This window comes from Saccopteryx leptura, chromosome 1 (genome assembly GCF_036850995.1).
Source record: "Saccopteryx leptura isolate mSacLep1 chromosome 1, mSacLep1_pri_phased_curated, whole genome shotgun sequence".
Lineage (NCBI taxonomy): Eukaryota > Metazoa > Chordata > Mammalia > Chiroptera > Emballonuridae > Saccopteryx > Saccopteryx leptura.
Window position 1 is genome coordinate 92,785,975 of NC_089503.1, and position 15,309 is coordinate 92,801,283.

The 15,309-nt window shown below is 34.7% G+C and overlaps 1 protein-coding gene across 1 annotated transcript in view; it reads right to left on the reverse strand.

The window, feature by feature from the left end:
- CWF19L2 (CWF19 like cell cycle control factor 2) overlaps positions 1 to 15,309 on the reverse strand; it is a 117,791-nt gene that overhangs the window by 60,504 nt on the left and 41,978 nt on the right. Inside the window, exons 9-10 of the mRNA XM_066371591.1 lie at positions 9,938 to 10,034; positions 8,290 to 8,382 (exon numbers count right to left, since the gene is read on the reverse strand). Coding sequence (XP_066227688.1) covers positions 8,290 to 8,382; positions 9,938 to 10,034 — 190 coding nt within the window. The remainder of the gene's footprint in view (positions 1 to 8,289; positions 8,383 to 9,937; positions 10,035 to 15,309) is intronic.

Below are 15,309 nucleotides of genomic sequence, written 5' to 3' on the forward strand. Positions count from 1 at the left end.
AGACATCTAAAATCATATATCAAAAACAATTTCTAATTGTTGCCCATAAAACCTAATCCTCCTTTCTTCCACATCTCAAATAATGGTCACTCTACTCTTCCAGCTGCTCAGGATAAAAACTGTGGAGTCCACTGTGCCTCCTCTATTGATCTCATACTCCCAACTAAACCATCATAAAAATCCCATCAGCTCTCCTTTCAAAATATCAATATATACAGAAAACATTTATGCACATGCAAAAACCTAATCACCTCTAACAATCTTCTCAGGTACCAACTTGATCGAAGGCACCAACACTTCTTGTATATTACTGCAAAAGCTTAACTAGACTCCAACTTCTGCCCTTATTCTCCTTCAACCTATTATCAACAAAGAAGTCAGATTGGTCCTGTCAAAATATATTATCTACTCAAAAGCCTTAAGAACTTTCATTCACCCAGAATAAAGGACCATTTCCTATGACCTTCAAGTCAACATGAATGGGTCTCCCATAGCCTCTCGGACTTAGATCTCCTACTTCTCTTTCTCACTCATTCCACTCAATACTGATCTCATTGCTGTTCTTCCTACACATTGGACATGTCCCCATGTTTGGACCTCTAAAAATGCCCAAAATGCTCTTCACTCAGATACATATAGAGTCATTGCCTCATATTATTTAAGTCTTTGTATAAATATCACTTTTTCAATAAATTAGTCTGTATACCCCAATGACCAACACACCTGGCACGCCATTTCCCACTACCTTTCCAAAGGATGTATAACTTTCTAATATGCTAATTTATTATTTTCATTGTTCACTATGTCTCTCTCCCTTCCCATACTGAAATTCCATGCAGGAGTTTTGTTCACTAACAGACATATGAATGAATCATCAAACAAAATTAATTGTTTTACATAAAATGAACACCAAACTCAAGTCCCTCATACTTTAGAGGAAGAACTTAAAAACCAGTCTGACTTGCACAAAGTCAAACAGTGTCAGTAACTGAAAAAGAATCCACAAAAAAACCAGGTTCCCTTGGCCTAGGCTCTTTTCCTTCAGGACGTACTAGGGCAATGGTCTCAAAGTGTGTGCCAGGGCACACTGGTGCGCACTAGAAGATTTCCAGGTGTGCCCTATGGTATTCCAGAGAAATATGTGCCTGTTGGGGACCAAAAAACCAACAGGAAGTTGGTTTTTGGAGTTTAGATTTTTGGGGGACAGAGGTGTGGGGAATTGGCTGTAAGCTGACAGTCTGCCCAACCCCCCATCTCACTTGCCTGATTAGGTTGCAAAAGGCTGTTAAGCTATGGTGCTGGATCCAGTGGTCTCCAACCCCAGGGCCACGGACCGGTACCAGTCTGTGGGCCATTTGGTACCGGTCCACAGAGAAAGAATAAATAACTTACATTATTTCTGTTTTATTTATATTTACGTCTGAACAATGTTTCATTTTTAAAAAATGACCAGGCCCTGGTCAGTTGGCTCAGTGGTAGAGCGTCGGCCTGGCGTGCAGGAGTCCCAGGTTCGATTCCCAGCCAGGGCACACAGGAGAAGCACCTATCTGCTTCTCCACCCCTCTCCTTCCTCTCTGTCTCTCTCTTCCCCTCCCGCAGCCAAGGCTCCATTGGAGCAAAGTTGGCCCGGGCACTGAGGATGGCTCCATGGCCTCTGCCTCAGGCGCTAGAATGGCTCTGGTCGCAACATAGCAACGCCCCATATGGGCAGAGCATTGCCCCCTGGTGGGCATGCCGGGTGGATCCCGGTCAGGCACATGCGGGAGTCTGTCTGACTGCCTCCCCGTTTCCAGCTTCAGAAAAATACACACACAAAAAAAATAAGACCAGATTCCCTCTGTTCCATCTGTCTAAGACTCACTCTTGACACTTGTCTCAGTCACGTGATACATTTATCCATCCCACCCTAAAGGCTGGTCCATGAAAATATTTTCTGACATTAAACCAGTCCGTGGCCCAAAAAGGGGTGGGGATCACTGATTTACACTACCCCCCATGTTTCCCGGAAAGATGGGAGGCAAGTTTCTTCTATCCTTTATTTGGTATAAAGTTAAGATTTGCTAATGGCCTCACTTTGCCCTAAAAATAAAGCAAGATGCGGTTTTTGGACGTGCTTTGTTCTTGCCAGCAGCAATTACAGGCCCTCTCGACCCCATATTTTCTTAATTCCGCACTGTTCCCATTTGGGACCTGGAATTACTAGCTGTGCTGGTTTGCAGCATGTGCTCAGATATAAAAATAAATACAGTTACTCTATTACACCATTTCATTACAGAAATATTACTCTTTTTGTTAATACATCATTATTATATTTATTATTAACACATCACTATATTATTTTTAGATAAATACACCCAAATAAAATGAATAAATTTCTCAAAAAAAAGTGTGATATTGAAGAATCCGATTCTGGAAGTGAGCAAAAGTTAAGTGTAAATAAAACAGGACTTGAAGGCTGACAGGCAGAATTTAATTTATAGCATTTTCCATCACTTAACACTGAACAATACAATTGCATCAGAAACCCCTTCATGAACGCTTCAAGTGATTTTGGTTTTAACATTAGCAGAAGAAGAACTGGCAGTTATATCCACTGATAGTGGATTGATGATTAAACATAAGGAATTGTCTTTTGAAGCCTTTTGGATTTCTATAAAAGAAGAATATGTGGCAATATCTACAAAAGCTTTGAACATTTTACTACAATTTTCAACATCCTATTTATGTGAATTAGGATTTTCTACCCTCAACACCATTAAGAGTAAAAAGAGAGGAATTCTTCAATGTATTGAAGAGGAAATGAGAGTTTGCCTTTCAAATATATGCCCAAACATTGAAGAAATCGCTAGGACACACCAGGCTCATGTTTCTTATAAACATAAGAATGAAAAAACTTAAAACATTCGCGCTGGGAGCTGCCAAATTTACTAAATCTTATTAAGAATGTATCTATATATAAAAAGATAACTTTCTTGTCATTTTTTTACTTTTTAACCTCTCTTTTTTATGAATTCTAAAAAGCATAACTCAAAAATGTAACATAAAAATGTTTTTTAATGTCAGAATAAACTTAATTTTGTATTTATTTTGTTTAATTACCATAAAAGCATGCTTGAACTTTATATTTTTTCTTTAATATTTGACTTAATTATAACATATTTCTCAGAAATCTGTATATAGTGTGCCTATAATTATTTGTAGGATTTTAAATGCACCTCAACTTCAAAAAGTTTCAGAACCACTGCACTAGAAAAACGTAAGACAATTCATATGAAAATCAATTTTAAAAACAAGCAGAGATGACGTCAGAGTAATGGCAGGGTAGGAAGCGATACCGATAAATCTCCCCCAAAACTCAACAAGATCTTCAACCAGAAACAGAAAAACCTATACTTGGAGCTTCCAGATGCTTCGCAATACAGCCAAAGGTATGATTGAGTGAAAAATTGGCTAAATATATAACCAAACCCCGAAGGAAATAGGGAGTAAGAAATGCTCCGCCTTCCTCACTAGAGAGTGGACCCCAATATTTAAAGTCCTGAAAGAGAGGAACTTTCAGTCACAAATACTATACCCATCAAAGCTATCCTTCAAATATGAAGGAGAAATAAAAACATTCACAGATACAGAAAAGATGAGGGAATTTATCATCAGAAAACCCCCACTCCAGGAATTACTAAAGGGGGTTCTCCAATCAGATACAAAGAACAAAAAAAAACAGAGCCACAGGTAAAAGCTCCAAGAAGAACACAATAAAACCAAATTTAAACTGTGACAACAACAAAAAGAAAGAGGGGGAGAAGATGGAGATTAACAGTAGCAAAGGACGATGGAGTGCAAAAGTACTCACAAAATAGTTCGCTACAATGAACAGGGTAGGGACCCTTTTCATTACTCAAAGGTAACCACCATTGAAAAAACCACCACAGAAGCACATGAGATAAAAAAGATAGCAACAGAGGAAAGATGTATGGAATACAACCAAATAAAAACAAAAGATAGAAAAACAAAAGAGAAGGATCAAACAAGACACAAAACTAACAGAAAGCAAGATATAAAATGGCAATAGGGAACTCACAAGTATCAATAATTACACTAAATGTAAACGGATTAAACTCACCAATAAAAAGGCACAGAGTAGCAGAATGGATTAAAAAAGAAAATCCAACTATATGCTGCCTACAGGAAACTCATCTAAGTAACAAGGATAAAAACAAATTCAAAGTGAAAGGCTGGAAAACAATACTCCAAGCAAATAACATCCAAAAAAAAGCAGGTGTAGCAATACTCATATCGGATAATACTGACTACAAGACAGGAAAAGTACTCAGAGACAAAAATGGCCATTTCATAATGGCTAAGGGGGCACTGAATCAAGAAGACATAACAATTCTTAATATATATGCACTAAACCAAGGAGCACCAAAATATATAAGACAGCTACTTATTGATCTTAAAACAAAAAGTGACAAAAACACAATCATACTTGGAGACCTCAATACACCGCTGACGGCTCTAGATCGGTCATCCAAACAGAGAATCAACAAAGACATAGTGGCCTTCAACAAAACACTAGAGCACCTGGATATGATAGACATCTACAGGACATTTCATCCCAAAGTGACTGAGTATACATTTTTCTCCAGTGTACATGGATCATTCTCAAGAATTGACCATATGTTGGGCCACAAAAACAACATCAGCAAATTCAGAAAAATTGAAGTTGTACCAAGCATATTTTCTGATCATAAAGCCTTGAAACTAGAATTCAACTGCAAAAAAGAGGGAAAAAATCCCACAAAAATGTGGAAACTAAACAACATACTTTTAAAAAATGAATGGGTCAAAGAAGAAATAAGTGCAGAGATCAAAAGATATATACAAACTAATGAAAATGACAATACGACATATCAGAATCTATGGGATGCAGCAAAAGCAGTAATAAGAGGGAAGTTCATATCACTTCAGGCATATATGAACAAACAAGAGAGAGCCCAAGTGAACCACTTAACTTCCCACCTTAAGGAACTAGAAAAAGAAGAACAAGGACAACCCAAAACCAGCCGAATAAAGGAGATAATAAAAATCAGAGCAGAAATAAATGAATTAGAGAACAGAAAAACTATAGAAAAAATGAATAGAACAAGGAGCTGGTTCTTTGAAAAGATCAACAAAATTGACAAACCCTTGGCAAGACTTACCAAGGAAAAAAGAGAAAGAACTCATATAAACAAAATTCAAAATGAAAGAGGAGAAATCACCACGGACACCATAGATATACAAAGAATTATTGTAGAATACTATGAAAAACTTTATGCCACTAAATTCAACAACCTAGAAGAAATGGATAAATTCCTAGAAAAATACAACCTTCCTAGACTGAGTCAAGAAGAAGCAGAAAGCCTAAACAGACCTATCAGTAGAGAAGAAATAGAAAAAACCATTAAAAACCTCCCCAAAAATAAAAGTCCAGGCCCTGACGGCTATACCAGCGAATTTTATCAAACATTCAAAGAAGACTTGGTTCCTATTCTACTCAAAGTCTTCCAAAAAATTGAAGAAGAAGCAATACTTCCAAACACATTTTATGAGGCCAACATAACCCTCATACCAAAACCAGGCAAGGATGGCACACAAAAAGAAAACTACAGACCAATATCTCTAATGAATACAGATGCTAAAATACTAAACAAAATACTAGCAAATCGAATACAACAACATATTAAAAAAATAATACATCATGATCAAGTGGGATTCATCCCAGAATCTCAAGGATGGTTCAACATACGTAAAACGGTTAATGTAATACACCATATCAACAAAACAAAGAACAAAAACCACATGATCTTATCAATAGACGCAGAAAAGGCTTTCGATAAAATACAACACAATTTTATGTTTAAGACTCTCAACAAAATGGGTATAGAAGGAAAATATCTCAACATGATAAAGGCCATATATGATAAACCATCAGCTAACATCATATTAAATGGCACTAAACTGAAGGCTTTCCCCCTTAAATCAGGAACAAGACAGGGTTGTCCACTCTCTCCACTCTTATTTAATGTGGTACTAGAGGTTCTAGCCAGAGCAATCAGACAAGACAAAGAAATAAAAGGCATCCATATCGGAAAAGAAGAAGTAAAGGTATCACTTTTTGCAGATGATATGATCCTATACATCGAAAACCCCAAAGAATCCACAAAAAGACTACTAGAAACAATAAGCCAATACAGTAAGGTCGCAGGATACAAAATTAACATACAGAAGTCAATAGCCTTTCTATATGCCAACAATGAAACAACTGAGAAGGAACTCAAAAGAATAATCCCCTTCACGATTGCAACAAAAAAAATAAAATACTTAGGAATAAACATAACAAAGAATGTAAAGGACTTATATAATGAAAACTATAAACCATTGTTAAGGGAAATCGAAAAAGATATAATGAGATGGAAGAATATACCTTGTTCTTGGCTAGGAAGAATAAATATAATCAAGATGGCTATATTACCCAAAGCAATATACAAATTTAATGCAATTCCCATCAAACTTCCAATGACATTTTTAAAGAAATAGAGCAAAAAATCATCAGATTTATATGGAACTATAAAAAACCCCGAATAGCCAAAGCAATCCTAAAGAAAAAGAATGAAGCTGGGGGCATTTCAATACCTGACTTCAAACTCTATTATAGGGCCACGACAATCAAAACAGCATGGTATTGGCAGAAAAATAGACACTCAGACCAATGGAACAGAATAGAAAGTCCAGAAATAAAACCACATATATATAGTCAAATAATTTTTGATAAAGGGGCCAACAACACACAATGGAGAAAAGAAAGCCTCTTCAATAAATGGTGCTGGGAAAACTGGAAAGCCACATGCAAAAGAATGAAACTGGACTACAGTCTCTCCCCCTGTACAAAAATTAACTCAAAATGGATCAAAGATCTAAACATAAGACCTGAAACAATTAAGTACATAGAAGAAGACATAGGTACTCAACTCAGGGACCTGGGTTTTAAAGAGCATTTTATGAATTTGACTCCAATGGCAAGAGAAGTGAAGGCAAAGATAAATGAATGGGACTACATCAGACTAAGAAGTTTTTGCTCAGCAAGAGAAACTGATAACAAAATAAACAGAAAGCCAACTAAATGGGAAATGATTTTTTCAAAGAACAGCTCAGATAAGGGCCTAATATCCAAAATATACAAAGAACTCATAAAACTCAACAACAAACAAACAAACAATCCAATAAAAAAATGGGAAGAGGATATGAATAGACACTTCTCCCAGGAAGAAATACAAATGGCCAACAGATATATGAAAAGATGCTCATCTTCTTTAGCTATTAGAGAAATGCAAATCAAAACGGCAATGAGATACCACCTCACACCTGTTCGATTAGCTGTTATTAGCAAGTCAGGTAATAGCAAATGTTGGAGAGGCTGTGGAGAAAAAGGAACCCTCATACACTGTTGGTGGGAATGTAAAGTAGTACAACCATTATGGAAGAAAGTATGGTGGTTCCTCAAAAAACTGAAAATAGAACTACCTTATGACCCAGCAATCCCTCTACTGGGTATATATCCCAAAAACTCAGAAACATTGATACGTAAAGACACATGCAGCCCCATGTTTATTGCAGCATTGTTCACAGTGGCCAGGACATGGAAACAACCAAAAAGCCCATCAATAGATGACTGGATAAAGAAGATGTGGCACATATACACTATGGAATACTACTCAGCCATAAGAAACGATGACATCGGAACATTTACAGCAAAATGGTGGGATCTTGATAACATGATACGAAGCGAAATAAGTAAATCAGAAAAAAACAGGAACTGTATTATTCCATACGTAGGTGGGACATAATAGTGAAACTAAGAGACATTGATAAGAGTGTGGTGGTTACGGGGGGGAGGGGGGAATGGGAGAGGGATAGGGGGTGGGGAGGGGCACAAAGAAAACAAGATAGAAGGTGACAGAGGACAATCTGACTTTGGGTGGTGGGTATGCAACATAATTGAACAACAAGATAACCTGGACTTGTTATCTTTGAATATATGTATCCTGATTTATTGATGTCACCCCATTAAAAAAATAAAATTATTAAAAAAATAAAATTATTAAAAAAAAAAAAAAACAAGCAAACAAGCATAAACACATATACAAACACACTGCTACTGGTAGAGACACATTTTACATTAGAATATTACCACTGTCAAATAGTATTATACAAGGTAATTATACCTACAAACAAACTTTTATTACTCACCTCTACCATACATTTTTGGGATGATATCTGTGTTACAGTTTCTTTGAACTTATTTGCCTTTTCAAGTTGGGCTTTAAGTTGTTCAGCTAATTCCTTCAAATAGAAAAACAAGAAAAATTGGAGTGAATATATAGTTAAATTCTTCATTGTGTACTATTTCAAGTTTATACAACAGAAAGAAAAATAGCATAGTAAACACCATGTAGCTATCACCTAAATTCAGTTAGCAAATCACAGCCTAGTATATTACTTCTAAACTTGTATCAGTTACAATCTCCTCAAACGCCTGTGGCATTTGTTTATATTTTGAAAGTAAACAATTATAAAGATATATATTTTAAGGAAGACGGGGGGGGGGATGGAGAAAACATATAACCTTAAGAATGACATTTTTAGTTTCTTAGATATTATAAACTTCTAATCCTCAAAAATCTCAGTTATTTGTAATAAGGGAGACATCATAACACTTCAAATATTACTTCTTTATTGTTCATAAACAATTTAGATAAAAATTCTGAATACATTTTGTAGGGAGTGTACAGGTATTTATATAAAACAACTGACATACAAAGCAATAAATCACGAGGAAATAAATAGCATTCTCCACTGCAGTGGTTCCATAAACACAGAATATTGCTTTTAATATGTTAACCTCCAAACCTGGTTAAGAAAGAAACCTCTGTTTCATTATTTTAAATGCTCTTTTGTGTTTTCAAAACCAAAACTTTATTTTCTTGCTATTTTTATTGCTGTTGGTTTATCTTAGAAATTTCTGGATTAAAGTTTTGAGTTGAAGGTCAGTGTTACCAAGGACCAGATTCAAAGAGGGAGAGCAGCATATACAAGATATGCCTTTCTTCAGACATACAAATGAATAAAAATAGGAGGATCTTTTTTGGCCACCTTTAATTCTACTAAAGAGCATTGAACTGATAGTATACTAAGACAGAAGACTAATTATATTTGAATCTGAGATGAGTAAATACATATGACAATGAGGGAATACAGTCCGTCAAGACATAAAAAACTACCTGACTTTGCTAATCTGCCATGTACTATGTAACATGTATCAATATAACACAAATGTGATAATAATAGATAGAAGCAGCTCTTACCAAATCATCCCTATTTCTACTCAATTTTGAATCTTAAGTCAAAACATAATTGAAGAAATTGAATGAGCTAACCTGTACAAAGTAGCTAATGCATTATCAGGCACAAACACACTGCCTTAAAGTTCGAATAAATTAATTAATTTATTATGCCTATCCTTTTTAGGAGGGCATATTTTAGGTTCCTCTATAAGGGAATTTAAGAAAGGAAAACATGTCCTTAACAATGCATGCCTAAAAGCCACTGATATCATTAACTCCCTTAAATATGCTCAATAAGTTAGAAATGCAAGAACAATGCAAATAGCAAAGTAAAAGAGAAATTTAAAAAGCATTTAGTTTCCTAGAATCTTAAATTTCAGAACATAACAGAGAGAAATTTATTTAGAAGTAGATGGACAATACTGTTTATAGAAGTGTTCAATAATTTCTTTAAAGTAGTTATCCACATAGTGTGCTATATCCACATTTCTAAATTACTTATCAGAAATTAAATACTTAATTACTATTCTCCAGAAGAACAATAAGAGCCTTACCATATTTCCCATCATCTCAGCCTTGATGATCTTGGCTCCCAATTTGTTCTTCTCATCAACACTCAGGATGTGCATGGACTCATCCTCTGGACCATTTCTGTTTGAAGAGGGAAGATTAAGAGCATATAAAATATAGGTACAATGCAAGTAACATCAAGACTCACATGTTACTTTAATTGACCTTAACAAAGCAGCAGTGCCACAGATCATGATTCATAAATCTATGAAAATGAATCAATGTTCCACCATAAATTAATAGCTTAAGGTTCTCTGTTACAAGGCCATGATGGCCTATCGCACCTATAATAATAACTGAACAAAGTCCCACTTACAATGAAGTAAATAATATAAGACAGCTATTCATTATTATTTAGTATTACCATACTACCTCTCAAACAAGAAAACAAACAAAAATAAATACCATATTTCCCTATGTACAAGATGCTCCCATGTATAAGACACACCTTAATTTTGGGGCCCAAAATTTGAAAAAAGAATGTATTACATAAAGTTATTGAACTCATATTTTATTCATCATAAAATTCACAGAATTCCTCATTACTGTCAAAACTCCCATCCATAGCTTGTTCTCATCTGTGTCTGATGACGAATCACTGTCTTCAACAATGAGTGTAAAAACAAGCATGAAAAAGTGGGAAACACATGTTAAAAAACCTACAGCCACTGTATAAGACGCACCCAGTTTTTAGATCTCAAATTTTTCGGAAAAGCATGTGTCTTATACCTGGGGAAATAGGGTAAAAGCACTAGGATCAGGCCAAAATTCTACACAGCAGGGCAAACTTTTCATTCAATGTGATGTTATTAATAATCAAAGGAAATGACATATTTAACTGCATTAAAAGAAAAAAACAATGATCCTGTGCTCTTTTGGAAAGTCCACCCAGAATAAAACAATATAAACTAATTCATGGCTAATATCATGTACCAAATATATACTACAAAAGCTTCACAGAAGAAGAGAAATTTGAAGCCAGTGTCAGATTCCTGGCACATACAACTGCCCCAGCTTACTGCCTTAAGAAAGATTCAAGACTACATTGCAGGGAGGGTAAACCCAGCCAAAGCTGAGTCCAAGAACTCCCAAGCAGCTAAAGAAGAGAGACCTGTGCGCATTCCCCTGAAGTATTTATTCAGCAAGAAAATACCCACAGTCAGGAAAAGAACTATCTCAAAGTGTTAGCTGAACAGTATTCAACATTCCTGGGAATAGTGCTTGATCTTAGCGGCCAGACAAGGAAACCTCACAACTCAGAAAGCATTGGTTAGGGTATTAAGAAAAGGGTCTTGCTTCATTAGTGGGAAATACAGCCCTAGACTAAATGCTGCTCTGTAACCACCTAACAAATGCTAAAGCAAGAGTCAAAAGGATCAAACTGGGTCCAGTTAACCTAACCATGTTCCAGAACAAAGCTCAACAATATTTATAAAAATGCAAAAATAGCCTGACCTGTGGTGGCGCAGTGAATAAAGCGTCGACCTGGAAATGCTGAGGTCACCGGTTCGAAACCCTGGGCTTGCCTAGTCAAGGTACATATGGGAGTTGATGCTTCCAGCTCCTCCCCCTCTTCTCTCTCTCTGTCTCTCTCACCTCTCTCTCCCTCCCTGTCTCTCTCTCCTCTCTAAAAATGAATAAATTTTAAAAAAAATGCAAAAATAATCAGCACTCAACAAAGTAAAATTCTTAATATATATATATATATATATAATATCCAATCAAAGATTACCAGATATACAAAGACCACCATTAGAAGAAAAAGCTATCAACCAAATCAACCCATAACTGACACAGCTGCAAGAAACAGCAGACAAGGGTACTAAGTTGTTATAACTGTGTTCCATACGTTCAAAATGTTAGGAACAACTAAGATATAAAATAGAACTGAATTTCTAAAAGTAAAAATTACAATGCCTGAGATGAAATATACACTGAAGAGGGTTCATAGAATATTAAACTACAAAAAAACTGGTAAACTTAAACATTAGAAATGAAACAACATAGACAAAAAAGGAATATTAAATTTTTTTTAAAAAAAGCATTAAAGTGCTGTGGGCAGTCTTCTTTTTTTGTTTTAATTGACTCAGTACATTTTTACGTATTTATTTATTTTTACAGAGACGGAGAGAGATTCAGAGAGAGGGACAGATAGGGACAGACAGACAGGAACGAAGAGACATGAGAAGCATCAATCAGTTTTTTGTTGTGACACCTTAGTTGTTCACTGATTGCTTTCTCATATGTGTCTTGACCATGGGGCTACAGCAGACTGAATAACCCCTTGCTCGAGCCAGCGGCCTTGGATTCAAGCTGGTGAGCTTTGCTCAAACCAGATGAGTCGCGTTCAAGCTGGCAACCTCGGGGTCTAGAACCTGGGTCCTCCGCATCCCAGTCCGATGCTCTATCCACTTCACCACCGCCTAGTCAGGCAGGCAGTCTTAAATACCCTAATATTCATGTTATTCATGTCCCTGAAAGGAACAAATGGGAGACAGAAGAAACAAAGGCCAAAACACTCCAAATTTGTTAAAAACTAAAAATATTACAGAATTAAGAAGCTCTAGAGATCCCAGTACAAAATATATATATAAAAACTATATCAAGGCACATCAAATTGCTCAAAACTAGTGATAAAGAGAACATTGTAAAAGCATGCATAGGGAGAAAAAAGGACAAATTTATGTAAACAGAAACAAAGTATGACAGCAGATTTCTGATCAGAAACAATGCAAGCCAGGAGACAGCAGAAACATATTTAAAGTTCTTTAAACTATCAACCTAGAATTCTATACCAAGTGAAAATATCTTTTAAAAACAAAGGTGAAATGAAGACATTTTCAGACATAAGCTGAAAGAATGTTAAAGAGAAGCCTCAGGCAAAAAAAAAATACACACACATACACACATACACACACACACACACACACATTATACCAAACTAAAATATGGATCAACCCAAAGGAAGAAAGAGCAACAGAAATTATGACAAAGAGTAAAATATAAAACTTTTTTCTTATTACTTAAACCTACTTAAGATTACTATTTAAACAAAAATAATATGAGGGGTTAATGAAAAGTATGAGTAGAATGTATGAGCACAATAACAGAAAGGACAATAGGGGAGAAATATAAACAAACTACTATAAAGTTCCTATATCATATAGGAGTGGCCTAATATCACTGGAAGGTAGGTAAGTTCAAGACATATACTATTCAAAGCTACAGTAATCAATAAAATAACAAAATAAATATATATAACAATAAGAGAAATAAAATTAAATCATAAAAATAATCCAAAATGAGTCAGATAAAAAGGAAAACAAAGTTCAGAACAAACAGAAAACAAATAATAAAATTACAGATTTGAACCTAATTATACCACACAAGATATAAATGGTTTAAATACCTGATTAAAAATCAAAAATTTTCAGATGGATAAAAAAGCAAAACTCAACTATAAGAATGCACTATAAAGACATAAATATGTTAAACATAAAAGAATGGGGAAAAATATATCATGTTTTAACACTATTCAAAAGAAAGCTGAAGTGGCTTCATTAATATCAAATTAGATTACAGAATAAAAAATATCTCCAGGGACAAATAAAAAGAAATTTCATATGAAAAAGAGGTCAAGACATCAGGAGTACAAAAGAATCTCAAAAAATACTTATGCACCTAATAACAGAGCTTCAAAATATTGACAAAACTGCCAAGAGAAATAGACAAATCTACAATTATATAAATATATAGTTGCAGATTTCAAGACCACAGTCTCAATACTTGATAGAATAAGTAAACATAAAATCAGCTAGACTATGGAGGAGATGAATAACATTATCAACTAACATAACCTAACAGGACATTCACAGAATACTTCACCCCAAAACAGTAGAATACACATTTTCCCCAAGTGAATACCAAACATTTACCAAGATAAACCATATTATGAGCCATAAAACAAGTTTCAATAAATTTAAAGGAATTCAAGTCATACAAGCTACATTTTCTGACCACAGTGAAATTAAATTAGAAATCATCAACAAAGATTGCTGGAAAATCTTCAACTATTTGGAAACTAAGTAGCACACCTGTAAATAACTATGGGTCAAGAACAAAATCAGAGAAATTTAAAAACATTTTGAACTAAACAGAAATATAAACATAACATATCAGAATTTGTAAGATGCAGCTAAAGCATTACTTAGGGGGAAATTCATAGTACTAAAATACTTCTGTTAGGAAAAAAATCTCAAATCAATGATCTCAGCTTATAAGAAAACAGAGAAAAAAAGAGCAAATTAAATGCAAAATAAGCAGGATACAAAAAAAAAAACCTAAAGATCTGAGTATAAATAAATAAAAAACAGAATAATCAACACATTCAAGGAAACCAAAGGTTGGTTGAGACAGTGAAATTGATACAGTTCTAGTCTTATGGAACAGGGAGGGAAAAAAAGATAGAAATACCAATAAAAAAATGAGAAAAGCAAAATTACTACACATTCTAAGCACCTTACAAAAAGATATCCAGATGGCAAATAAGCACATGGGATGCTCAACATTAGCAGTCATTAGAGAATGCAAATTAAATCTAGATATAAATAGATACAATGAGATATAGCTACACATTCACAAGAATAATTAAAATTTAAAGACCATCCCAAGTTCCTGAAAGAATATGAAGGAACAGGAGTCTCATACACTGTTGGTGGTAATGTGAAATGATACAACTACTTGGTGAAAGAGCTTGACAGTTTCTTAAAATTTAAACATATGGTTACCATATGCTCTAGCAATTCCTCTCCTAGGTATTTACCTAAGAGGAAAGAAAGCATCCATATAAAAACTTGTAGCTAAATGTTCAAAGAGATTTATTTATAATAGCTTTATTTATAGCTGTTCTCCAACAGATGAATAAAAAAGTAAATTGTGGTGTATCTACCAATAGCATACTATTTATCTGAAAGAAAAGAGGAATAAACTATTGTTATACAACATGGGTGAGACTCAAAATTACACTGAGTGAAAGAAGCCAGAAAAATAAAAAGAGTGCACGACATATGATCCCATTCATATATGACTTTAGAGAAAGCAAACAAGTCTATAATAAAAGAAAGAAGATAAACGGTTGCCTAAGGAGGTTGGGGAGTATAAGAAGACATGGGAGAGAGGACTTATGAAAGGGTACCTGAAACTTTTGCAAATGATGGCTTCATTTGAACGTATTTCAAATTTACTTAAGAAATTTATAATATATGTGCAACTTATTATACCTCAATAAAGTTTTTAAAAACCCTCAAAGGGTTTAAAAGCAGAAAAAATCTGTCATAAATCTCTAATATGAAGTGTA